We start from the raw sequence: 24,838 nt of genomic DNA, 5'->3' as shown, positions 1-24,838 counted from the left end.
CGGGTGTCATGCATGGGCGGGGTTTGGGAGTATGACGCAGGGGCCGCCAAAATCCAAAAACTTCCAAAAAGCGAGCTGTATCATCTAACAAACGAAAAAAACAATAATATTAAACACGGTAATATAAAAAAGCATAACTGTGGAACATGGAGGGGGCGTCTACGAAAGGTAATTCAAACATACTGCCACTACTTAACAATGTTTACAGCGAGATAGCTGGAGTTTGTTTTTAGCTTTGTGAGCTAATGCAAGCTGAAGTAAACGTAGTCAGAGGCACTTTAACGGCGTAAAATCCCAAATTTAGTTCGTGTGATTTAATAGTTCATGTAATAAGAGTATTTTCTTTCTTTTGTCCTCAGGTGTTTTGAGTCAACTCAGTTTGCTGGAAGTTCAGGCAAGAAGCCGTAAAAGTCGACTTCATCAGCCGAGTCGTGTGAAGGAGCTGAAGGCGAAAGTTGAAGCACTGAGGATCCAGAGAGACCAGCTGAGAGCTGAGATAGAGACTCACAAGGTTTGTTTTTTACTGATTGATTGATTTGTTTTGAATTTACCTGTCGTTAATGTTCTTCTGTGTTTGGTTTAGTTTGCCTTGTTCTTGTTTTTGCTTTGTAAACCTGTGTTTTTAAAAGGTGCTATATTAACCTGTGTTTTTAAAAGGTGCTATATAAATAAAGTTCTTATTATTATTATTATCATTATTATTATTACCTTTCACTGTAATACCTGTGAAGACAACCAATATTTGTTTACAGCAGGGGTTTTCCAACTGGTTGTTTGGGATCCAGAAGTTTTAAGGGAGTAGTAAATGTTTGCCTGGAAGAAAAATGTTGCAGAAAGTCTGTGTAGCTCTTTAAAATATGTTTGTTTGTTCTGTTGCATCTGGTCGGTCTGAGGTCCAAACTGCCCTTTTTCATTAACCATCAATCTCCGGGGTTGAATATTTTCAGAAATGTGGGTCACCATTTCTCATCAAGGAGCTGGTGGTGAGTCCTGAGGTTAGACCAGTCGAGAACCACTTGTTTACCGTGGAATAAAAACACAACATAGTCTCCCCTGTGGAGGGAGGGATTTTTTTTTTTCCTGCATTCATTTAAGCCGTGTGTACCAAAAGGAGAAAGAAAAATAAATGCACCTTTTTAGTTAATTTACAACTCTGCTCAACTTCTGTGTCTTGTCAGCTGAATTAATAGTGCTTATCCTGCCGCAGAATCTTGAGAAACTCAGGGCCTCTATGGACAAACAGTGTTCACAAGAAGAAGAGGAGGAAGAGAAAATGGATGATTATTCTGAAAACTCACAACTACTGCAACTGATGGCCAGACATACACAACTGAAAGACCTTCTGTATGCTCATCACATCGTTGGTACTATGTTCAAGTAGTTTTTTGTCACCAATTTTTGATATATTTGATTATGAGATGTTTTTATTAATACCATCTTTGAATGTAACAGCTATATGTCCTAATCCTTCCCCCCTTGTCCCTGACTCTTTCTTATTTGTCACTAGGTGGGTACAATGTCATAAGGACAGGTCAAGGTAAAGGACTGTGTGCCTCTCTAGCGACAGCCTACGAGGGCGTCTACTTAGAAACCTACAACGTGGAGATCGACTTGAAGCCGAGGCTGAGGATCAGTCGCCATAATGTCCCTCCGTTCATTCCTGTAAACAGCCTGGCTGAGCAGAGCAACATGCAGACGGATATCCGGTGTTTTTTGGACACCCTCAGCAAACATCTCAACGCCTTTGCTGGCCGTAAGCAGCAGCTGAAGCTTGTCAAGGTGTCAGACTTTAATTTTCGTGTGCGCGTGTGCGCGTGTGTGTGTGTGTGTGTGTGTGTGTGTGTGTCTACAACTGGGATAGACATTTTGTACACATTTATGGACTTAAAGATAAACGCATTCATTAAGAAATCTAACAACAGGTCAGTAAACAATAAGAATAGTCTTTAGTTTCAGCCTTATATTATTTTAAGACTGTTAAGTTGTTTATAGAATTGTTTGTACAAAAAAAGTACCAAAACAGTTTATAAAACACTACGGTGTGACGGTCAATTATTATTATCATTATTTGTGAAGATTTATTTTTGGGCTTTTCGTCCTTATTTAGACATAACAGGGGATAGAGTAGGAAATCAGGAAAGAGAGAGCGAGGAATGACATGCGGGAAAGGCAGTGCAGGCTGGACATTGTCTTCATCTTAGCAATAAACTATCGGTGATAAGCACCAGCCTAAGTAAGAATAGTGTAAAGCAGTATAGTGTTAATCACCACTTTATAAGAGAACTGGAATCTTATGTAAGAAGACGTGTCTCTAGTCTAGAAGAATAACACACTTCTCCTTTTGCCTTTTCTTGACAGGAACTCCACAAGTCTGTGGAGGTGTTTGAGAGTAATGTTTTGTGTTCAATACTGGTCATGCTGTTGACTTTGCCCGGAGAGAAGTCCACTGTTCTTTGCACACTCAACTACACTGATCACACCAGACTTCTCCCCACTGGCGTCCACTTTGAGTGTAAAGGTAGGAACAGACAGCCATGGGCCTGAACCAGTTTAATGCACAATACAAAGGACGTGTGTTTGTTGTTGTGACCTTTCAACTGAAGCAATGATAATTGAGACTAAATCTACAATTGATTTACAAGACCAACAAAAAAAACAAACAGAAATCTTGACTTAATAATCTGTGAAGTCATGATGTGGATCTGTCACAAGAGAAAGACCGAAAGGTATTTAGTGAGTAAAAAATAACACAGGTGTGATTACATTTTCTTCAAAGAATACACTTTTTTTAGCATATCCAATACAATGTTGATGAGTACAGTAGTATGATGAAGATGAATAAAAAAAATCTGCAACTGCAAGTTGGTTCATCACTATAAAATGATAAATTGGTGTGTTGAGCCAGACAAGCACATATGCCTTAAAGTACATCAACACGTGTATGTGTCTCTAAATCAAACCTGACATATTCCAGTGTACTTTTAATACTTCCTTATAAAAAATATAATTGTACCGATATCTTAAGCCTCCATTCTCTTGTAATGTTCTTTTTTTTTTTTTTTTTTTTTTAAAGACAACGCACTTCCCGATACTCCAGAGTGGAAGAAAAACTGCAGCCTGCTCATGGAGACTCCTGTGCACAAAGCTTTGATGACCATGATGAAGAATGAGACTATTTTGTAGTTTCATTCACAAGTTTTGATGTTTATTGTAAAACACGTTTAGAAAGTGTCTCTTTTTGTAACTAAACTGTAAGTTTAAAAAGTCTGAGTTCACTTATGGAGGTTCCAGATGTATTGGCACCGCGTTGTGTTTTTCCTTGAGCTTCTCTATAAATGCTGCCACTCTGTTGTTTAAAGTTTCCATCTGAAACTGTTTCAGCCTTTCCATTTCTTCACGGGCTCTCTGCTGACGCCGGGCAAGCTCCTTTTCTGATATGGAGTCAATAGCTGCAATGTTTTTCATCTGCCTGAAGGACATGCTGCTCTGGACGTTGCCTCTGTGTCTCACTGAACTAGCAGGTTTAACAGACGTCGGTGGTGGTGGTGGTGGTGCTGATATCGACCGACCCTGCTCCACCAGATTCTCCACTTTACTGGTATAAATCTTTTGCCCCTCAGATGTCTGGCGACCTCCGGATTGTGTGTCTGTATTTTTGTATTCCCAGATGTCTTTCATGGCGATGTTGACTGTAGCTTCAGGCTCGCAGACTTTCACCATCAGCATTCTTCTGTGTTCATGTATCAGAGAGTCTCTCCTTTGTTGAAGCATTTTGCGAGTGTACTTGTACTGTTTGTCCAACATGTTTAATTTATGCTGGCAATCCCTGTCCGCCTTTTGGTTCGACACTCTCAGATCTCTCTTCAGTACAACAGATCCGAGGAAACTTTGGTCCATTTTATGCATTTGCTAGAGGGATAAATATGCATTTTTATCTCATCATATTTCCCTTGTTCAGTCACATTTGTTATTAGTTATCAATTAAAGCTATTTTCTTACCTGATCTGTGAGCAGTCTTCCCCCAGAACGTTATCGTATACAAGTGTGTGTTTGCTGCTATGGCTGTTTCATGCGTGTAATATAATAGCCTATTCTGTTTGAAGGGAAGTGGAAGTGATTGTTGGTCTTTGTGTGCTGTCACATACCTGTGGGATTACATTTCTCGATGCTTAAGGTTTGCAGTCACGCGCCTTCTTGCAGGTTATACAATAAATAAGGAATGACGTTCCTTTTGTGAAGTACTTAAAGTACACGATTAATTGGGATAATAGGATAATAGGATAAAACTTTATTGGTCACCAGAGGGGAAATTCGGGCGTTGCAGCAGAACAGAAAAGAAAGCTCAAAAATACACATTAAACAGAATAGATAAGATAAATAAAAATAAAAACAGGGGGTATATACAAGTATAAAATGAATGATGAAGTTAACTATGCAGGGAATTGAGACAGTATTTGCAGAGAATGACAAGATAAAGTGATTAAAGTGACTCGGTATGATAAATAGCAGCAAGTAATGTAAACAGCAGAGAAGAGAGGCAGTGTTGTACCACAGTAATGCAGAGTGCAGTTATATAATATAATGTAGTATAATATAATATAGTGCATTATGAACAATTAACTGTAAGCGTCCCTTGTACTTGAGAAAGTAATGTTAATACCTTCTCACATTATCTAACATGTTTTTGTTGTTATGATACTGCAGGAATATTTTGTATCATAAGAAACATTACTCTTAAAAGAAACATCTGTTTCAGTTTTGCATAGTCAATCCATGTTTTTTCATGGCAGATTCCTGTTTATTTCCTCCTCCAATGTGTAGATAGCCCCCCATTCGTGGTCTTCAATAAAAGTCGACTATCTCACCAGGTTTTGTCATGCCAGTTAAAAGACACTTGTACAAGTTGACATTTAACCTATCAGCATTTTGTATAATTCACGATTAAACCCTAATCATTTTTCATATATGGGGTCGTTGAAAAGGTTAATTCATGTTAGTAACTTAGAGGATATCAGGATAATAACAGAATTGAAATCAACAGTCAGGCCAAACAGAGAGCAGTCTACAAAATAAAGTAAATAAGAGGAATAGCAAAGACACAACAGGCAGCTCTCAAAAGGCAGTTAAAGCTATTGAAATTAAATAAAAGATTAAGACGTAAACAAAATGATGGGACGTGGCCCTAATGGAGAAATATGATATTTCATGGTTTTATTGGCCTTGTTTGTAAATATCATACTACTATACTGTATGCTAAGATATATGTGCAGTATCTCTTTAACATGTGTTGTGTCAGAAAGCCTGCCCCTTTAGTAGTTTGATCCCTCCCGCGCCAAACAGTCCAGCCTGCAGGATGGCGAAGCAAAGTTTCCCAAAAGCGTTCACAGTCATCTCGAAACTGGTGAACTGTTGACATCGCTGTCTGGTAAGTTCATTCCTTTAGTTGTTTGAATATAATATAGGCTTACAGGTAGCAGAGCGATTGATTGGTAAATTAGCAGCGGTTCTGTAAGATGAAGTGGTTCGCGTTATTTCTAAATAGGTCCACTACTTTATTAGTCTGTTTAGATGCTTGAATTAAAGATATTTGCTGTAATAACATCTGGAAGGTTATTGACTGTCCCGCGCATGCGCGTTGCTTTTTGGGTCAGTCCGATACAACGAAATTGTGGAACTTCAAGACCCTCTGTTATTTAAAAACTTCCCTTTTTTTTACTTCAGCTTCTTCTCCAAAGTAGACTCGTATCCTCTTGTTAAACATGACCACTGCACTGATTTTTGTTGTTGTTATATTTCATTTGGAAAAGTTATCAAAAGGAGGTTTCTTGCACCAGAAATCTCAGATCCAAAACAATAAAGCCATAAAAAAACAAAAAATGCAATCTTCATGTCTTGACGCCACAAGAGATGTATTAAAAACATCACAACTGAGGTCAGCAAGCTTTTTAAGAGCACAATGTACAATTAGCAGGCTTATGTGTTCAAGTAGATGTGAGTGAATGAATTCTTACTTAGCTGTTTGACACCAAACAGGGTGAATTTTGGTCTTCTTGGTGATGTTCAGATTAAGAAAAAGGTACTAAAGAATGACTGGTTTTTACACGTGTTAAAACGTGTAGAAAAAACCCAGAAGAAATCAATTATTTAAAATAAATACTGCACAGCGATCCAGGGTGGCACATTTATACAACACAGATACAGTATTGACCATTTAGTATATTATAAAGCTATTTTATAACAACAAGCAGATATGTTGTTAATCCTGGTTCTATATCTGTCTTTTAGTAAAACTGCTGTTACGGTTGATCATTTCTAACATTTTTCCAATCCTATCTCAGCCTCTGCATCCTTGACTATCAATGAATCACATCCTGCACACAGGAAGACTTTCACTGGGAAATACCAACCAGCGAGTGAGTAGTTGAAAAAGTAGAAGGGAAGATTTATATAAAGTGGCTTTTGGTTTGGTTAGATTGTTGTTTCTCGTTTCAGAGTCTTGAGAATTTAAAGTCTTTTTATTTCTCTTTATGGGCCTGGCACAAGTGTTACTCTAGCTTTTCCAAGATGATGCGTGCAGTTTGTGTTGACGTACCAGGAGGACCAGAGAATTTACTGCTCCGAAGAGTCCCCAGACCTCAGCCTAAAGATGGAGAAATCCTGATTAAAGTTCATGCAACTGCCCTCAACAGGGCAGACTTACTGCAGGTATAATGCACATTTTACATAGCTAATGACTCTACAATATCCTTTATATACATATTGTTAAATGTGGTTTTTGATTGATATTGTGGTGTATAAGTAAACATTGTGGTTTTAAGACAATCTTTGCTCATACTCTACAATGTATGTGAAATGCTTTTCCACAGAGGCGAGGACTGTACCCTCCTCCCGCAGGCGAGAGTGACATCATAGGCCTGGAGGTGGCCGGTACTGTGGATACCCTGGGTCCCGGGGTTAAAAGAGGCTGGAGGCCTGATGACAGGGTGATGGCCCTGCTATGTGGAGGAGGATACGCGGAGTATGTTTCAGTGCCTGAGGATCTTCTCATGTCCGTTCCCCCTAATCTCACACTCTGCCAGGCTGCTGCGATCCCAGAAGCCTGGCTCACTGCTTTTCAACTGCTGGTGTTTATAGGTGATAGAATATATATATATATATCTCCACGGCAATGTCAGAACTTTTTATTAAAATGACCATGTCATCCAGCCATTTTTCTTTGTATTATTAAGTGGCAAGTTGACAGTTTTTAAACAGTGGCACTAATCTGGTTGTTGAAAGTAGACAAAACTACCACAAATAACACATTTATCCAGATGGAGAAAGTCTGGTATTCATTTTGTGAGTTTCCACTTGATCTAATACTACCGGCCACCTATAGCCTCCTTCTATAATTAATAAAGTGGTCGACATTGAAGTCTGAACCTGCTGCCATCGGTCCCCTCTCTTACAGCTCAGGTGAAGGAGGGCGAGGTGGTTCTGGTTCATGCTGGAGCCAGCGGAGTGGGAACATCTGCTATTCAGTTGGTCCGTCTGTTTGGCGCCGTGCCTGTCGTAACTGCAGGGAGCTCGGAAAAACTGAAGATGGCCGAGAAGCTGGGTGCAGCAGCTGGATTTAACTACAAAGAGGAGAGATTTTCCCAGGGGGTACAACACTTTACAGGAGGTGAATTGTGTATACATAATTGTGATTAGTTTAGGGGAATAAGGCTGATTTCTGATAATCAGTCACTGGAATGACTGTCATATTTATTTTATTTTGTCCAAACTTTTTCTCGGGAATAAAACTTGATGTACAGCATATTATTTACCTCATAAGATATGATAGAGCTGTCTACATGTTTCAACATTAGTGCATTGTTCTATGTTTTTAATCATGTTAAGTGTAAAAAAAAAACCATGTTAGTCCATTTCTCAATACTTTCTGACTTCCATCCATATCTGTGGTTTATCTATAAAGACAAACATCTCTATTATGATTTCTTTGTTAAAGGCCAAGTAATTACTCCACTAAAGAAACATGATGAAGTCGTTAGGGACTGTTTTCAAAGACGAAACACTTTTGGTGCTGTAGCATGAAGTTAGGGAGATATACTGTATGTTTGTTGGAATCTTATATTAACATAAATATAATGAAATATCTGCATCATCACCTAAAATATTATTTACAGGCAAGGGAGCAAACGTCATCCTGGACTGCATCGGTGGAGCAAACTGGGAGCAAAATGTGAGCTCTTTAGCCGTCGACGGCAGGTGGGTGCTGTATGGCACCATGGGAGGCCGGGGACTAGAAGGAGATCTGCTGGGCAAACTGCTCTCCAAGCGAGGCCACTTACTCTGCAGCCTCCTCCGCTCTCGCAGCCTTCAGGTGAGAATTGCGACCGTATGGAAATGATACATCACTATATGAACTTGTGCTGAATAATATCAAGTGGAAATGTTGTGTTTGTTGTTCGAAACTGAGCTTGATATTTGCTTTCTTTTTTCCCTTCTCAGTACAAAACAGAGCTGATACAGGCCTTCTCGAGCAGAGCGTTGCCGTATTTTTCAGACCAGCCAGCCTCTCTAAAGCCAGTGATCGACAGCACTTTCAACCTGGAGGACATCGCAGAGGCTCACAGGCACATGGAGGCCAACAAGAACATGGGAAAGATTGTTATAAATATGATCCCACAGAAACAGGAAACTCAGTGATGAGTGATCAACTGCAGTTACATAGATGTAATCGTTTTAAAGTAAATTTGTTTGATTTTTAAATTGAGCTTTTCTGAAAACTGTTCTCCATGTCAAATGATTTTGAATGTGCCTTATCCACCAATAGACCAAGGGTGATTTTTCTCAATGTTTTTTCTTCCTGATGAAGTAATAACGTACACAGATTTATCCACTGCTAAATGTATATCATCAGTACTGTTTCCTCTGCACAGATATTACAAGAATACCATCACAGTCAAACGATATCTGATGTAAAAGCAGAGCTACTGTCCTGTCAGATATTCTAGAATTGAAATGAACTATATAGTCTTCATTTCCAGTAATGTATCCTTAAACTTCTAAGTTTTAGTCTTGACGTATATTTTTTCTAGCTTATTTTACATTATAATTCTTTGCTTGCTCTAATTCAGGGGTGGGCAACTGGCGGCCCGGGGGCCACATGCGGCCCTCGTCAACCCTCAATGTGGCCCTCAGGTCAATTTTTATATATCAAAACATGACAAAATCTGCCATGAAATCATGAAAACCAGAAATATTTCCATAATAACATTTGATCGCTGGTATATGTTGAGTTAAATTTGAGACATGATTGACTGTTATCATTTTTGTATCCTACAATTTGGCCCCCTGGCAGTGAGAATTAAATGAATGTGGCCCTTGCTGTGACCAAAGTTGCCCATCCCTGCTCTAATTTCTAATTAAATTATTAATCTTAAACAATTGCTGTGTTTTTTTAATGCATATATTTAATGTGGGGGGGGCGTTGTGAATTCACTATAGTCTTAAATATTTTTCTATCAGTTTTATGCTGTCAATATTTCACACAAACGGAAGTGTATTTGGAAACAGTGTAAAAAGACGTATCCTTCGTTTGATTCATTAAAAATAGATATAAATCCAGGATGTGTAAATCTGCGTATTTAAAACGCATCCGAGCAGGCGCCAACTTTACCAGTGACGTCACAGGGTTCCTTCCCGTCTCACTTCCTTCTTCACCGCTGCGGCTCCTCTGAAATTTTCTCCGGGTCATCATTTGTTTGGGGGGAGAGACCGGAGAGACGTTTAAATAGCGGAAAAAAAACGCGTGACAACAACACTTCATGGAACAAACTACAAGACGAACGACGGACACACTTCGGACTCTATGACTCGTCGACAAACAACGATATTAATTTGTCCAGTATGTGAAATTTAACTTCCTTCTCCCCCCTCATGTTGCTGCTGCTAAAGTTGGCTAAGCCAGTTAGCAGTTTTGTCGTGACGTTTTCCCTGCAGGGTTTAACCATAGACTGTGAATATTACGGGGTTTAGCATGAGATAAATCAAACAAAGTGAAATAATTGAGTTCTAGAAAAGTCTGAATGTGTCTTATCTTCTGAAATTGCGTCTACTGTAGTAAACAAATGGCTGACTTAGCTGTTTGTACTTTCAGCAAGCATTCAAGTTAACTGTGGTTCATTTACTCCCTCGCTGAAATTACGTGCTATTTTTAGTTACTTTACTTGAATTCTTCTTACTGTCACTTGAAATAATTAAGAAAATATGTGGTTTCCTAAATCCTAAGCCGCCAAATCCGGAAACATGGAGGACCCAAACAGACCTCAGCGGAAAATGTCAACAGCAGGAGACAGTTTGTACAAAGTCCTGGGTCTGGAGAAAGGAGCAACTCCCGAGGAAATAAAGAAGACTTACAGGTTTGTTAATGGAAAGCTAATTCATCTGTCTTTCTTAGTATTTTTTTTTAGCAGACAGTAGGAGCTGATGTGTGCAAGTTTCATATTCAAGTTTGGAGCCTGCGCAGGAGTTCAGATTCTTTGATCAGCTTAATTTACAGACTTGTAAATAAAGCGGCGTGGCCTCTGTGGGTGAAAGGTGGGACGAGTTTTGCGTGGTTCACAGTCTGTGATCAACACCTCTGACAGGTACCAAAATGTGGAACTGCTTGAAGCATGACACAAGACAAACAAGCCAAATAAATATTTAAAATTGCAGAACTTGTTCGTATATATTAGTTCTGTTGTTCCATTATTCACCATGCACCTTAATAACTTATCATTTAGTATTTGCCTACTTGCACATAGCTCTGTATATATATATTTATTTCTCGTTTACTGCACATAGTTCTGTTTACATCTGTTAGTCCGATCACTGTCCACTTATATCTACTCTTTTATATTTTGTATTTTTAAGTTTAAGCTTTAAGTTGTATTTAAATTGACTCTTTATATTTAGGTTAAAATGTTTCGTTTACTTGCACTGTTGTTAATTTACTGCTCTGTGTGCCTTTGAATTGAACACAAGGCTGCAGTTTTCAAAGCTTAAGAGCTCATGTAAATACATTGTGTCCATAGAGTCCATACAAATTAACAACAGATGTTTTTGCTGCAAGTGTATGTACAATTTTGGGAAGTTTCTCAATAATGACGTACATTTATCTGATCAAAATTCACCATTTTTGAATATAGTGAAACACTAACCCTAAAGTCCTGAAATGACTTTTAATCTACAGAGCACCTCTCCTTGTTTTTGGGATAGATACTGTGACTTTTGTTGTATCATAATCAGGTTTAAAATGTAAAAATTCCACAAAATAAATATGAAAGTAAAGTATGTTAGCTGATTCCTTCCATTTACAGTAACTGTTGCTTTTCTGCTTAAAGGTAAAGTCAGTAGAAATGTTCTTTGCAGCTTGTAAACAACACAACACCCATATTGGGCCCCTCCACCAGAAGCGCACGCCCACAGCAGTACTTAGCATGTAAGTTTACTGCTTACACTGCAAGCTACCTGAGAATATTACATTTGTTGTTATGGAAAAAAACGATAATTTAGCAAGCTAGCACAAGCTTACTAGCCAGTGTTTGGCACCTGCCTGTCCAACAGAAGGCAGGATTACCTCCATCCAAAGCAGCTCCTTAAGGACCCATATGGGGACGAAAGCCAACCCAAGGTTCGACTTTGTCTTGGACCGAGCTTTGGCGCTTGGTGTTTTGCCCTAACTATGATTTTAGTTTCTCATCTTTGTCGCTACGTCAGCGTCGGTCGTTGAATTTGATACACTCGCAAACCCACTTGTGCGCTGTCATTGGCTGGGAGAAACACACAGACTGCCCAACCAGAAATGTCTCGTGTCAACCTAACTATCAAAACAGAGGCAGAGGACAGGCTCTCTGCAGACACAGCCTCCAACCACACATGCATGGAGGCCAATAAGGGATGATTTAGCAGCATTGCAAGTCTATTTTTTTTTGGAAAATGCGACTGACTCTGCCTTTAATTTTGAATCACTTATGTCAGAACCATATTGTGTAGATTATAATAAATTTAGTAGCTGATGACAGCAATCCTATAACACCCAGTGGACATCTACATCCTCAACATTCACTAACTTCTTCTTTGCAGAAAACTGGCGCTGAGGCATCACCCCGATAAGAACCCAGACAACCCAGAGGCTGCAGAGAAATTCAAAGAGATCAACAACGCCAACTCCATCCTCAGTGATGAAAACAAACGCAAGATCTATGACGAGTATGGATCCATGGGCCTCTACGTGTCAGAACAGTTTGGGGATGAGAGCGTCAAATATTACTTCCTCATGTCCAAGTGCTGGTTTAAGGTGATGTTTCAAAGGTCTTCCTGTGCATATGATCATAACTGAGCTTTTATGGTTTTATTTTCCTTCTTTATATTTTAACTTCCGTCATGCACTGAAGTTTAGTCTTTTATTGTGTATGAGTAGGTAGGTCATTTTAACCTTTTATTACATTTTATATCCTTCCTTTTTCTTCAGGCCCTTGTGGTGTGCTGCAGTATTTTCACGTGCTGCTGCTGTTTCTGCTGCTGCTGTTTCTGCTGTGGGAAGTGCAAGTCGGCTGAAGAGGAACATTTTGCATACATGGACCCAGAGGACCTCGAGGCCGAGATCAGAGAACAGGATACAGGTGATTGAATTTGTGCTTTCGGGTTCACTTTGGCTTTTTATTTTTAAAGTGATAATGAGGAAACCTCTCTGCTGCTCACATAATGAAACGGTGTCACTTCTGGAAAATCACATGTTGCTTTGTCTTGTTGATGTCTGAAACAAACGAGAGTGAAACTAAAAGCTCTTTTTATCGGTCTGTGTCGTTTCTCAAAATCTGCGAGGACAAGTTCAGGGTTGACTAACTTTGATGATACAACAACAACAATCTGATACAAGACTAAGACAAGATCACACTGGCATGAGCTTACATTCTTAGGACTCATTGTGAGAACTTGCTTTGTTTTAAAATAAATTAAAATGCAACAAAGTAATTACCGGTAAGCCACAAAGTTTAGCTGATGCCCCAAATATCTAAATTTAAAAAAGCTTTGATGTCGGTTAACTGCACACAGCATGTTCACGTCTACTGGTTCGTTTTTAGGAATTTTATAAAGCTTCTGTTTTTTACAACACATTGTGCTCTCTCTTAGTTTTTTATGCAAATGTTGTAAATGGGATGCATCCAGTGTCTAAATTAGGAAGTACTCTGGGGAATTACAAAATTGGTTTTGAACTCTTTGATAATGCAGTTTAATCTGGATTAAATGTTTATTATTATTATCATAAATTGAAATGACTTCTGCTTGAAAAGTAACAGCAATTAAGATATAAAGTTAAGTGGCTGGATTTCTAAATGGCAACTTCTTCTCTGGATTTTCAGGGTAAACATTGGTCAGAGTAGGGTATGGCTCTGCTCAACTCGATTTACATTGAACTCTTCCTGCTTTGTTTTTATCTGTAAAAGTTGTTGATGATACATTGTACTTTTTCTGGCATTACCTCGGTCATGTTTGGTGTGAGCTGAGCTGACTATTCAATAAGTGATCTGCAGTGCTTTTAACTTTTAACTGAGATAATCCTGATGAAAGCCACACGGGGCATCGTCTCCAAACTGTTTTATTTAGACAGGCGAGCTATCATAAAAGCATATATATATATATATATATATATATATAACTGAGCAGTAAAAACCCTCATTTCAGCCTCCAGTGCTGGGAGAACAGCCTATGTAAACATCTGGGGGGGGGGGGGTTTAGCCTGGGTTTGTGCAAAGAGGTAGAAGAGTTGCCAAGCAATAAGCTAAAACTAAAAACTAACTCTTAAAAACAAAGTGCATTAAAGCAGCATTCCTGAAATGTGCTACCATTTCTTTAAATCCAGTTCAAATCCCTGAGTCCGGTCATTTTGTCTGAGGAAGAAGCATGGGTTTGCTGAGTGTTGCATTTTGTTTCACAGCTGGAGACCATGTAATAATAATTCAGCCGAGCCCTAGTGCTGCCACTGCCACTTCGGGTGAAGCTGTCACTTCTTCAGGTAAAGTTCGCCTTGTCTGGCTGCTGCTCTGCTTCATTAATCTCACAAGTTCAACGCAGTGTTTCACTGTGGAACATGTTTGAACAGCTTCTAGCAACGCTGGTCCACAGGATAGACTGTGCATTTGACTAATCATGCACTCACATTTCATTTAACTTTACTATACTGCGTCAGTACATACTGTCATTAATATTGTTATGTAACATTTCCTGTTTCCTTGGTTCATAACTGACAAAAAACTTTTTTGTTTCACTCATCGTTGTTTATAAAATCGTTACTCAAAAGATGAAGAAAACAGTAGAAAAAGATACGTATATTTAAATTCTAAGACTTTATTAAAAAGTTCAGGGGTTCTCAATCTGGGAGTAAAATGATTCAGATAATTGAAGAATTTAATTTTATATCCTTTTTTTTTTAAATTTATCTTCATGTCAACTTATCCATCATTTAAAAAATAAATTTCTTTGTTTATAAAAGACTCACAAAGCAGTGAACAAAGGCCAAAGATTCTCCGGTTATAGCAAAGTTATAAATTACAAAAGATGATTTCTAACTGGCATTATTTTTGGTATTTCTTACAGTTTTTATAATTTCCTGTCATATCTTTAAAGTCTTTATTGATTAAATAATATGATAGTAAAAATGTATCAATGACAAACGTCAGAAAATAAGTAAATATTTTTCACGTGACAATTTAGAGTGAGGAAAGAAACAACAAATCTAAATCCATTTGAGAACTTGGAACCAGTGAGTGTTTGACATTTTAAGCTTGATAAATTATTTTAATAACCACTAATACCAGTTAACTTAATAAATAAACTTTCTACTAATCCAGTCATTAAAATCTAGTGAGAATTCTTTAATCTTCTCCACTAACAATCAAATCCTGTTTTGTTTTTTTACCATTTGAAATTAAACACGGACTGTCTTTAAGTAGTAGACGTATTCCCTGTGACTTCACCCTTCTTTTTCTTTTCTGCTTTTTAAATGCCGTTGGTTTGTTTTTGTGTTGAAGCCACAAGTGAAGAGAGGGTGGTGCTCCCTGCTGGGGAGGGTCAGCAAATGCTAAGATGAGTTAATGCTAGCGTTAACGTTCTTAGCAAGGTGCATTTTTTAAATCAGGGTAACTGTGATGATTTGGATAATAAATCTTTTAGCATTCACATGAACTTTATTAAATTGCAATTCAACTTTGAGGACGTGTCTTTGACTACTAATCTAAAGGTACTCACACCCTCAATCATAACCTGCTTTGTTTATTTTCTTTTTAACAAGACTGTTGTTTCAAAAGAAAACCTGAGGCCATTTTCATTCTGTCATCATAGAGGTCAATCTGCTCTGAATTCATTTTCATCCAGTGGAGTCTCCCCTGCTGGTCATTGGAAGTATTGCAGGTTTACAGAAATTAAACCTTGCCTTGAAGGCCCTGACACACCATGGAGATCCGTCAGCCGTCGGTGAGCGATCATCGCCCTAGTTTTTGCGGCGTGTCCAGCTCCGTCGCTACCCGTCGGTGCTGGTCTGCCTTTTTTTCAGCCAATTCGACGCTGTTGGTGAGAGGAATCACTCTGATTGGCTGTTTGGAGGTTTCATTTATCTCCAGCTTTCGAAACAGGTTCGAGAAAGCCCCTTGAGCATGTCGCTGTAGTATCCACGCTTTCCATCAGTGCGGTTTCTCCTTATTAGTCACCTCTGCCTCTTCTTTTCTTTTTCCACTCAAAGACTAAGGGCTGACAATGGCCAGTTCCAAATTTTCAACTTTTTATCAGACATTATTCTTGATTAGAAGTACTTACTTTACAAGTGGTGACCGACAGCGGTGTAAAAATGGTCTTCTCGTATCATAATAACGGACTACCGCCGTCTGCTGGCGTCGAGAGTTATTTCATCTCACTCGTGCAGAACGAACGAGGGTGTTGGCTGGTGGCTTAGGCTTTGCGGTGTGTTCGAGTGCAACTTTTTGGCCAAGACAAAGGCGCCGCCACAGTCACTAGTTCTTTGCCGTCAGCTTGGTGTGTCAGGGCCTTGAGTCTTCATACCTTGAGATTACATCCCCTTCTTTTAAACAGTCTACTTATAAGACAACAGCTCTGTTTTGAAGATAACTGGGGGGAAAAAAAGAAGGATGGGGAATTTAGCCGTTGTTTAACGCCTTGTTTTTCTTTTCACACCTCCAGGTGAAAACACACCAATTGTGATTCAGCCTCATGCGACCAACGGGACCTCGGGGCCCGGATCCTCCAGCCAGCTGTCCATGTCAGCTGAGAAATGAGCGAGTGAGTGAGTGAGTGGAGTCCTTCAGAGTCTGGACTGTCTGATTATACCACATCTGCATCAGCATCTGTAATGATCAGCGGCTGATAAGGATTTGAATGTTGCTAACGTGCAGAAATCATATTTATCTCAGAGGCTTGTAAAAGAAACAAGCGGCGATTTGATTGTGCCATAAGTTCTATTTTTTAAAGTGCCAATGGTGTCTTCACTGCAATCTCATATTTATTTTTTTAACTTTTAATTTTTGGGTACAGTCTGAACTGCAGTGTCAAATGAGGAAGCCATGCAGATCAAAGCTCTGTAATATTTTTTATGCACTTTAATAATTCAAGTTCGTGTTCATGCCACAATGCTCTGAAAACATACCTGCTCAAGATCTCACTCAGAATTTTTCAACGCAACATGATGGATTATTGGAGGCCAACCACTTGAAGTTTTATGAGGTGTTTAGTCATACTGCACATAGATTCATATTCTAGAAAGGACTTTATGTTTGGATGTCAACTGCCTGTTAAAACTCTGAGAATATTTAAGAAACTCACTGCAAACAACATTTAGGGAAATATACTTGTTTGCTTTCTGTCTGAGATTTGATAATTTCTTGTTTTTATTTCTGGAAAAAGACAAGCAAACTTCTGCACAGCATGTCCTAACTCACATTTTAGACGGTATGGTCTCTCTTTTGCTCGCAGCAGTTTTGGGTTAAAAATATGACTGAAGATCTTTTTTTTTTTTTTTTTAACTCTTCAGTACTTTAGAGAGAGAATTCAAATAATTGGGATTGAATTGTTATCAAACAGGCAACGTCAAAGATTATTTTTTAAGTATTAAAAGTTTTGATAACCCTATCACAGATTACTGATCTAATACCAGTGTAAGGAAACAGTAGAGGAAACTGGGATTATTCTTGTAATATGTAAGGCAACATCAGTCTGGACCTCAAGTTTGTTTTCCTGACTTTTCTGTAGTACACGCTCTTCGACGGTAATATAGAATCAAAACAAATAGATCTGCCCTGTTGAGCACTTAACTGAACCCAGTTATGTGATTGGTTGTATCCTATCAGTACGTCTGGAATAATAACAAATACTGTGGGCCTAGATCAACTTATATCTATACATTTGAGTTTAATCTACTTATTCAGCACTACTATGGCAACAATACACATCCTGTTCCCATGCTATAAAGCACCTGATTATATTTGAATCCACAGTTTTGTAATTATCAGTAGTTAATTCTAGCAGTAATCACAAGTTAGAAGCTGGTAGTTCTAATTTCCTCAGATAAGACATGAACGCATCATTAGATATACGACTTACGAGCTGGTTATCCCATCGGAAGTGGAACCATGATGGCTGAAACGAAAGAATACACTTGCACACCTCCAAAAGAGTTCTTCAAGGAGTCATCACTGTGGCTTTTAGGAAAGTCCCACTTCCCGTTTTATATTGAGCTGGGGCCAGGATGTAATTAGCCTAGCTTAACATTAAGAGAGGAACCAGAGGGGAAGAGCTAGCCTGATGAAGAAATTAAACACCAGACTTAGTTTTTAAAAATAATCAAGTCACCTAAGGGGTTTCAATCTGCGTCACAGTCACTAATGCCCTGTGCAGAAGTACTACTGTAGGGCGGATTGATACACTGTTTGTTAAATACAATAGTTCCAGCACTTAACTGTCCTAAAGTTACAGCGTGATGTGTCTAATTTATTAAACATACTTCAACGGGTTCACTCAGGAGCATTAGAGGTGTTAATTGGCAGATTTTTAGACTTTTAATTTACAGAAATAGGCTAGCTGGTCCCCCCCCCCCCCCCCCCCGTTTCAAGTCTTTATGCTAAAATACGCAAATGTGAGTCACCTGCTGGCTGAAGCTGCACACTAACACAGAGAGATGATAGTGGTATGAAACCTCTCATCGGAGTCTCATAAAGAAAGCAAACAAACGTGTTTCCCAACCTTTACTGAGCTTTTTTCTTCAAATGGAACTTTTATCGTTCTTTTTCGCTGTAGCTGGACATAAAGTGACCTCGAGCAAACAAATCATATAAAGGTACAGAGAAAGATTAGACAACAGCATATGCATTTTTAAACTCTCTTTACACGTGACACTAGAAAAGAACATGTTAATTTACAACCCTCAACAACAGGACAGCGAGGTTATGATCCAGATGTGTCAAATCCTTCTTTTTAAAGGATGAAAATCCCTCTTATCTGTATGTGATGATGAGTGTGTGTATCATTATAATATGCTCCATTCAGGAAATGTGCTTTTATGTAAAGTGAGACTTATATTTTTTTTCGATTGGAAATTTGATGACAAATGAATTGTGTATATAAAGATACAGATTAAATGATGCCATCTCTCAAAATGTTTACATGATATGATGTGTCTTTGCCTGGTGTGGGAATGTGCAGGAGGGTTTGTGCTTCATTAGGTTCACTTTGTATAATATTATAATATTTGTGCACAGTGTATTTATGTAAAGCTCTAACCATCCCAGATAAATATTTAATTCTGTAACCTTTATGTATCATAAGACATACGTGACTGAGCGCCTGAATACATTTAAGTGGGATTTCTTTTCCTTTTCTTTTTGTTAGTTATTTTATCACAGATTTAAAATACAAATATATATGTATATAGTTTTATCATCTCAACATTCCCAGGATTTTTTGTCAATTTTCAACTGTTACGTGTTTCCAAATGTTTGTTTCTGTAACATCAAAATTTGTCGGATTAAATAAACTTGGGTGAAAACGGGAATGTCAGCAAATGGTCTTGTAATTTTAACTGAGTGGTATTAGTGACCAGCACCCTGGAGATCAGTTACCTGCTATTGGTCCCTGTTGTGCTCCACCCCTGAGTGATAACACGTGTTGTTCCAGCAGGTGGTAAGATTCACTTAAACACTTTTTAAACTGAAAAGAAGTCCTGCAGGAGAAGTCATACCAGGGAATGGAGGTTTCAGTGGATTCAGAGAAACAACATTTGATTGAGGCTCATTTGGAGCCACTAAGCTGGTATGCAATGCTTTTAATTTGCTTCTTTTTTTATTTCTGCACTTGTGACTTTTTCATTACCTATACTTTTTTTCTATGTTCAGGATAATATTTTAGGAAACCAGTCAAAGTTCTATCTTTTTCTCAGGCCGCGTTCCCCAGAGGAAAACTGTTCAGACTCGGCCTCATCAGAGTTCAGTGACGATGTGTCCAGCATGGACGGCCTGCAGCTGCCTGAGCGGCTCTGCCAGGAGACGGACAACATGTCAGGTGCCGAAGGTGAAGCCAGACGTTTAGCCAGAAGGAAGCTTGCCATCGCCTGTGCTGTCAGCCTCTGCTTCATGACAGGAGAGGTGATTGGTGAGAAATGAATCTTGGACATAAATGATTTTACCTGACAATAAGATATGTGTCCTGATTGATGTTTCTGAAGTGCTTTTCATTGCTATAATAGTGTTACACGTTAATGCACTTCAATACATTTCTCATGTACTTTTAGTCTGAGAAACATTTCTGCTGCTTTAAATCTACAGTACTAGATTAATTCAAAAGAGGCAATTAGTTTTTTCATATGAAAACGTACTCCAATACTAACATATGATCACTGCTTTTGATGCAAATACTAAGAAAACTAAAATTGGATCAGATGCAACAAAAAAAATATAGTGACCTGCAAGTTTTAGCTGATTGTACATATCTTTGTATTGATTGATGTATCGTTAATTTTCAGTACAGAAATGGTGAAGTAGGTTTTTTTAAATTAAGAAACATTGTTACTATTACAAAGTTTGTCCACCAGAGAGCAGCAATACGTTTATGTTGTGTTGTAAAATGTCCAAAAATAATGATGCATTTAATCCAAAATAATGATGCAATTAAAATAAAACCTTAACTTTCTGTTCTTTTAGTAATTGTAACATTTGAACCTTTACTTACCTTTAGTAATATCTGATTTCAGAAATCTAAATTCATGGAGCGCTGATGGCCTAGCTGTCAGGTTGCACCCCATGAAGGAGGCTGTAGTCCTCCAAGCGGCTAGCTCAGGTTGAAGTCCGGCCTGTGGCTCCTTTATCTCATGTCATTACCCTCTCTCTCTCTCTCTCCCCCGTTTCAGACTCTAACCACTGTCCTATTAAATAAATCTGAATTTACTTTTTACTTTTATACTCTGTGATCGCTGCTTCAGGTGCGTCTAACAACCTGTTTTCTTCTCCTAGTACTGACCAATCAGATTGAAATGACAGAATAAATTCATGCTTTTATTCTTTATTCAACCTTTATTTCATCAGGATTGCCTCATCATGGTTGAAAAGAAATCTGCCTTTTTAAAATATTCCCTGTGGAGATAAGAAACAATAACAAAAAGACACAATATCCAAATACCAAATACTCAAACTCCTTTTTAGTTCAACAGAAAGGTGGTTAAAAGAATCACCAGCTACACTTTTACAGATTCTACAAACAATCTTATTGCTGTCTAAAAAACAGAAGTGTCTGAAAATCAGATTTTTCCTTTAGTGAGCAAAAAGTGAAGATGCAATATCTGAAGTAAGACTCCATCCTTTTCAGGGTTTTCTCATGACCTTTGTTTCCCCTCCCTGTTTAGCTCACTGACACTCACATGTGTCTCCCTCCTCTCTGCAGGTGGATACGCCGCTCACAGTCTGGCTATCATGACTGACGCAGCTCATCTTCTGACAGACTTTGGCAGCATCGTGATCAGCCTCTTCTCTCTGTGGATCTCATCCAGGCCGCAAACACACAAAATGACTTTCGGCTGGTATCGAGCAGGTGCTTTCAACCTAACAACACTGATCCAATAGTGATTTATTAAGTACTACTATTTGTTGATGTACAATTCATGTAGCAGACGATTTTATCCAAAGCGACGTGCATCAAAGCGTTAGTACAACACAATCAAGGATCTAGAGAGGATAATTATCATTTTATTTATTTATTTATTTTTGAAAAATTACATACATTAAAATACATGAAATATACATGCAAACAAATCAAACAACACTGAGTATGCTTTCTGTAATTACTCATTGTTTTATTTATCTTTCAAGTGGTCCATGTTTGAAAAGGGTGTAGGATGAAGTGAAGAAACGTATCCGGCCTACCCCTTTTTTTCTTTTAACCTTTTATAAATTAATCTGAGGTCCAAGCTTTCAAAATAAAGTCAAAGATTACAGATAACTGGCTAAGCAGCAAAAGCAACAAGAAACAGAATATTACACTCATCAATTAAAGGACGGTACAGAGCTTACAGCTGATATTGTTGCATTTTTCTCACTTAATCTTGAATTATATATTTTTTAAATGTGTTATTCTTGAAAAAAATTCAACTTCCCGTTTAATGTTTTTCATTATTTCACTGCAGGTGTTCCATAAATGAATCCCCTTTTGTTGTGTTACTGCAATAAAAGTTTGTTTTGAGAAGAGGTCACTGAGTCTCCCTCTAAGATTGAGAGTAGAAGAAGTATAAAGTAGCAGAGAAGGAAAGTAAAAGTACTTAAGCAAATGTTTCAGTTACTTTCCACCAGTTGTAAAATAATCTCACTGATTGTACCCAAAGGTATGAGCCAAGTTGATTAATATTTGCACTTTAACTCTACTTGAATGACTTAATTGTTAAATGTGTAAGTGTTGGGTTTGTTGTGTGCCTCTCAGAGATTCTGGGCATGTTACTGTCGGTCGTGTCCATCTGGGTGTTGACAGCACTGTTGTTCGTATCGGCCGTACAGAGGATCACTGACGGAGACTATGACATCGACACTCAGATCATGCTCATAACCTCGGGCTGTGCTGTTGGGGTCAACGTCCTGTGAGTGTGATGGGTTCAACATCAGGATTCGATTTTTTTTTTTTTAACCGGTGGTCAGACGCTCACTTGAAACTTGTTCACGTTATTATTTATTTTTATTAAGGATGATCCTGATCCTCCATCAGTCTGGATCCTCACACGGTCACAGCCACAGTTTACCCTCCAGCAGCATGCAGAGGGACACACAGAGTCATGGGCACAGCCACCGTCACGGCCACGGCCACGGCAACGCCAGCGTGAAGGCGGCTTTCATCCACGTGGTTGGAGATCTGGTGCAAAGTGTGGGAGTCCTGCTCGCCGCCACCATCATCCACTTCTGGGTCAGTGTCAGCTGAAATACTGAATCTGTCAACATCATTGCAACTGAACTGAAAACGAATCCAACTGAACGACTACACGAGCTATTTCAAAGTCGCAGACAAATTTCTAAACTCGGAATAAAATCCTGAGAGTCTTGCTGGAGTTGGGGCACAGTCTCATGATCTCAGTCGTTTGGTGTGAGGCGGTCTTGAAACTGGATCCGAGCTGTTTTAAGGCAGTCTTTAGAATCCACAGCTCTCTGAGGAATCAGGGTGACACAATAAGAAATGTAGTTTGTTTTGTGTCATTCCTAGACGCCTCAACCTTCAACAAATGTCTACTAATCTGCAGCGGAAGAAACAAATAAAGTAATTTTTCTTATTTGACTGACACGTGCTACAAACTAGTGCTCTGCTATTTCAAAAAGCTATTCTTGTCTTTATAGAAATGTATTAAAGATCACTTTTTAAAAAAAAAGTTGTGTCTGTGGGCCAGACAGAGACAGCTGAAGAGAGACAGGAAATGTTAAGAGGCGAGGGAGTCGGGATGACATGCAGCAAAGGGCAGAGGTCGTATTCAAATGCACGGCCGCTGTGACAAGGACTGTAGCCTGACTATATTCTTACATGGGGTACGCGACATAACCGCTGAGCTATCTGGCGACCCCTCAAGAAAACTATTTTTAAGTAGAAACCAGTGAGCCTGAGTATCTACGGGTCTTTTGTTGCTTTTTTAACAGAAAGAAAAACGTAGATTCACATTGAGTTTCAGTGTTTAGTAAAAGTCTCTCCGTTCTAAGAACCCTGGTTGTTACAAACTTTTCATACAGGATGAAGGTAGGAGTACAGAAGTAGCAAGAGAAGTTTGTTCAGACTTGCAGAAGACCTTGACTCACTTTCCGGTGTTTATTCTTTGTTTTTGATCATCTTTCTGTTTTCCTCGCAGCCTGAATACAAAGTGGTAGATCCAATTTGTACGTTCCTGTTCTCGGTTCTTGTGGTTGGAACAACTCTGCCAGTCTCAAAGGATATTTTCAGGATACTGATGGAGGGTAAACACTCTACAGCGTTGTCCATGTTGACATTATTGATGAAATGACTCGGGGATGTGTGTTGTTTAATGGTTTTGATTTGATGGCACTGTCATGGTCTTTGTTGTCTGCAGGCGCTCCTCAACACGTAACCTTCAGCTCCGTCAGAGATGTGCTGCTGTCTGTCAGAGGAGTAGTGTCTGTTCACAGTTTGCACATGTGGAGCCTCAACTTGAATCAGTCTCTACTTTCAGTGCACGTGGTCGCAGGTACGAGCCAAAATCAACACTACCTGTCTTCACCTCATGGTCTGGGTTTAGAGGCAGGCATGTGATTGGTTAAGGACAAAAAGCAGAATATACATGAAACCCACTCACTAGACATTAAGGAATTAAGGATTAAGGAAATCAATAGTTTGTTGACATAAGATTAATTAGATAATTAATTTGGATTGATTTGAAAAAAGGTTATGTTTAGTTTGAAACCATTTGCAATGCAATACAATCTGATTTGAATAATCTTCCCAGGATTTCCGGCAGCATTGGCAAACGCTGAAAATTCATAATTTGTTATTTCAAGAGTTTGTCTTTATCCCTCCGTAAGCTCTAATGATCCTGCTTTAATACATATCCTCTTATTCATGCTTTAGTTCAACATTATACTGCTGATTAAATTATGGTTTTATCAGTTGTATCTGCAACTTTGTATGGAGCAATCTCAGCCAGATTTCCCTTTTTATAAATGTCTCTATGCTTTCAACCCTAATGGGACTTGACTGATCAGATAAAAGGTGTGATCATTTCATCAGCAGCCTAAACTGAATCAAAATCAGGTCCTGTTGAGAGCAAATCAGGAGCAAGGTCCAACTTAAGAGCGAAATAGATCATAGAAGATTTAAATGTCTAATATTTGAGGGATTCTTTAAAATGATTGTTAAGCAGAACTCTGAAGAAAATGTCACTATATGTTTGTCCTCAGGGAAAGATGCTGATTCACAAAGCGTCCTGACGAAAACAACAAAGCGTGTGCGCTCTGAGTTTGGTTTCTCCAGCATCACGATACAAGTGGAGCGATAAAATGCCGACTGCTGACTGACCCTCGAGTGTAAGAGACTTGTGGCAGGGCAGGAGCCTTCCTCAAACGCTGGTTACTCCTGCACAAAGCATCTTAATATTCATTTACAGGAACCTTTGCTATTTTTTGAATGTATGGAAGTCAGTTTTTCTTCTGTAGACTGTTTAGTAATCCTCTTTCAAGCAGCCCTCCTCTTTCAAGTTCTGCTCCACATGCTTCCAGCCTCTACACATTTTATAGATGTGTTTAGTTACTATCTCTATATCATCAAATTCTTTTTGTTT

At 38.7% G+C, this 24,838-nt stretch overlaps 4 protein-coding genes across 6 annotated transcripts; all 4 read left to right on the top strand.

The window, feature by feature from the left end:
- Positions 1 to 6: 6 nt before the first annotated feature.
- On the top strand, positions 7 to 4,003 carry cenpo (centromere protein O). The gene is made up of 6 exons (XM_061063722.1): positions 7 to 168; positions 360 to 511; positions 1,208 to 1,364; positions 1,508 to 1,779; positions 2,359 to 2,518; positions 3,074 to 4,003. Exons 1-6 carry the CDS (start codon positions 147 to 149, stop codon positions 3,181 to 3,183), a joined length of 873 nt encoding a protein of 290 aa, XP_060919705.1. The 5' UTR covers positions 7 to 146; the 3' UTR covers positions 3,184 to 4,003.
- A 1,301-nt stretch (positions 4,004 to 5,304) lies between these two features.
- Positions 5,305 to 8,834, top strand: tp53i3 (tumor protein p53 inducible protein 3). Of its 2 annotated transcripts, XM_061063610.1 has the most exons (7): positions 5,305 to 5,425; positions 6,339 to 6,413; positions 6,544 to 6,705; positions 6,867 to 7,134; positions 7,451 to 7,663; positions 8,169 to 8,365; positions 8,494 to 8,834. In XM_061063610.1, the coding sequence occupies exons 2-7, from the start codon at positions 6,360 to 6,362 to the stop codon at positions 8,689 to 8,691; spliced, it is 1,092 nt and encodes a 363-aa protein (XP_060919593.1). In that variant the 5' UTR covers positions 5,305 to 5,425; positions 6,339 to 6,359; the 3' UTR covers positions 8,692 to 8,834. The 2 variants fall into 2 exon arrangements, with proteins under 2 accessions (XP_060919593.1, XP_060919594.1); XM_061063611.1 differs by lacking the exon at positions 5,305 to 5,425 and having other exon boundaries at positions 6,555 to 6,705.
- An 879-nt stretch (positions 8,835 to 9,713) lies between these two features.
- On the top strand, positions 9,714 to 17,078 carry dnajc5gb (DnaJ (Hsp40) homolog, subfamily C, member 5 gamma b). 2 transcript variants are annotated; one of them, XM_061063612.1, is made up of 6 exons: positions 9,714 to 9,892; positions 10,277 to 10,406; positions 12,115 to 12,328; positions 12,503 to 12,653; positions 13,970 to 14,047; positions 16,225 to 17,078. In XM_061063612.1, exons 2-6 carry the CDS (start codon positions 10,294 to 10,296, stop codon positions 16,317 to 16,319), a joined length of 651 nt encoding a protein of 216 aa, XP_060919595.1. In that variant the 5' UTR covers positions 9,714 to 9,892; positions 10,277 to 10,293; the 3' UTR covers positions 16,320 to 17,078. The 2 variants fall into 2 exon arrangements, with proteins under 2 accessions (XP_060919595.1, XP_060919596.1); XM_061063613.1 differs by lacking the exon at positions 13,970 to 14,047 and having other exon boundaries at positions 9,716 to 9,892.
- Positions 17,079 to 17,226: 148 nt separating this feature from the next.
- On the top strand, positions 17,227 to 24,711 carry LOC132993664 (proton-coupled zinc antiporter SLC30A2-like). Its single transcript, XM_061063608.1, has 8 exons — positions 17,227 to 19,344; positions 19,472 to 19,683; positions 20,968 to 21,114; positions 21,997 to 22,150; positions 22,254 to 22,470; positions 23,396 to 23,501; positions 23,615 to 23,749; positions 24,459 to 24,711. The coding sequence occupies exons 1-8, from the start codon at positions 19,280 to 19,282 to the stop codon at positions 24,554 to 24,556; spliced, it is 1,134 nt and encodes a 377-aa protein (XP_060919591.1). The 5' UTR covers positions 17,227 to 19,279; the 3' UTR covers positions 24,557 to 24,711.
- The last annotated feature ends 127 nt before the right edge of the window (positions 24,712 to 24,838 follow it).

Source organism: Labrus mixtus, chromosome 18 (assembly GCF_963584025.1).
Source record: "Labrus mixtus chromosome 18, fLabMix1.1, whole genome shotgun sequence".
NCBI classification, from domain to species: Eukaryota; Metazoa; Chordata; class Actinopteri; order Labriformes; family Labridae; genus Labrus; species Labrus mixtus.
The sequence above is the reverse complement of the archived record's forward strand: the minus strand, read 5'-3'. Positions and strand labels throughout refer to the sequence as shown.

Excerpts from the sequence above, each read along its gene's own strand:
- cenpo (XM_061063722.1), top strand. The coding sequence starts at position 147 with ATGGAGGGGGCGTCTACGAAAG. Across the intron at positions 1,365-1,507 it reads GTATGCTCATCACATCGTTG|GTGGGTACAATGTCATAAGG; the intron begins GTACTATGTTCA and ends ATTTGTCACTAG. Across the intron at positions 1,780-2,358 it reads AGCAGCTGAAGCTTGTCAAG|GAACTCCACAAGTCTGTGGA; the intron begins GTGTCAGACTTT and ends TTTTCTTGACAG.
- LOC132993664 (XM_061063608.1), top strand. The coding sequence starts at position 19,280 with ATGGAGGTTTCAGTGGATTCAGAGAAACAACATTTGATTGAGGCTCAT. Across the intron at positions 19,345-19,471 it reads CATTTGGAGCCACTAAGCTG|GCCGCGTTCCCCAGAGGAAA; the intron begins GTATGCAATGCT and ends TCTTTTTCTCAG. Across the intron at positions 21,115-21,996 it reads TTTCGGCTGGTATCGAGCAG|AGATTCTGGGCATGTTACTG; the intron begins GTGCTTTCAACC and ends TGTGCCTCTCAG.
- tp53i3 (XM_061063610.1), top strand. The coding sequence starts at position 6,360 with ATGAATCACATCCTGCACACAGGAAGACTTTCACTGGGAAATACCAAC. Across the intron at positions 6,414-6,543 it reads TGGGAAATACCAACCAGCGA|TGTTACTCTAGCTTTTCCAA; the intron begins GTGAGTAGTTGA and ends GCCTGGCACAAG. Across the intron at positions 7,664-8,168 it reads GGTACAACACTTTACAGGAG|GCAAGGGAGCAAACGTCATC; the intron begins GTGAATTGTGTA and ends TATTATTTACAG.
- dnajc5gb (XM_061063612.1), top strand. The coding sequence starts at position 10,294 with ATGGAGGACCCAAACAGACCTCAGCGGAAAATGTCAACAGCAGGAGAC. Across the intron at positions 10,407-12,114 it reads GAAATAAAGAAGACTTACAG|AAAACTGGCGCTGAGGCATC; the intron begins GTTTGTTAATGG and ends TCTTCTTTGCAG. Across the intron at positions 12,329-12,502 it reads TGTCCAAGTGCTGGTTTAAG|GCCCTTGTGGTGTGCTGCAG; the intron begins GTGATGTTTCAA and ends CTTTTTCTTCAG.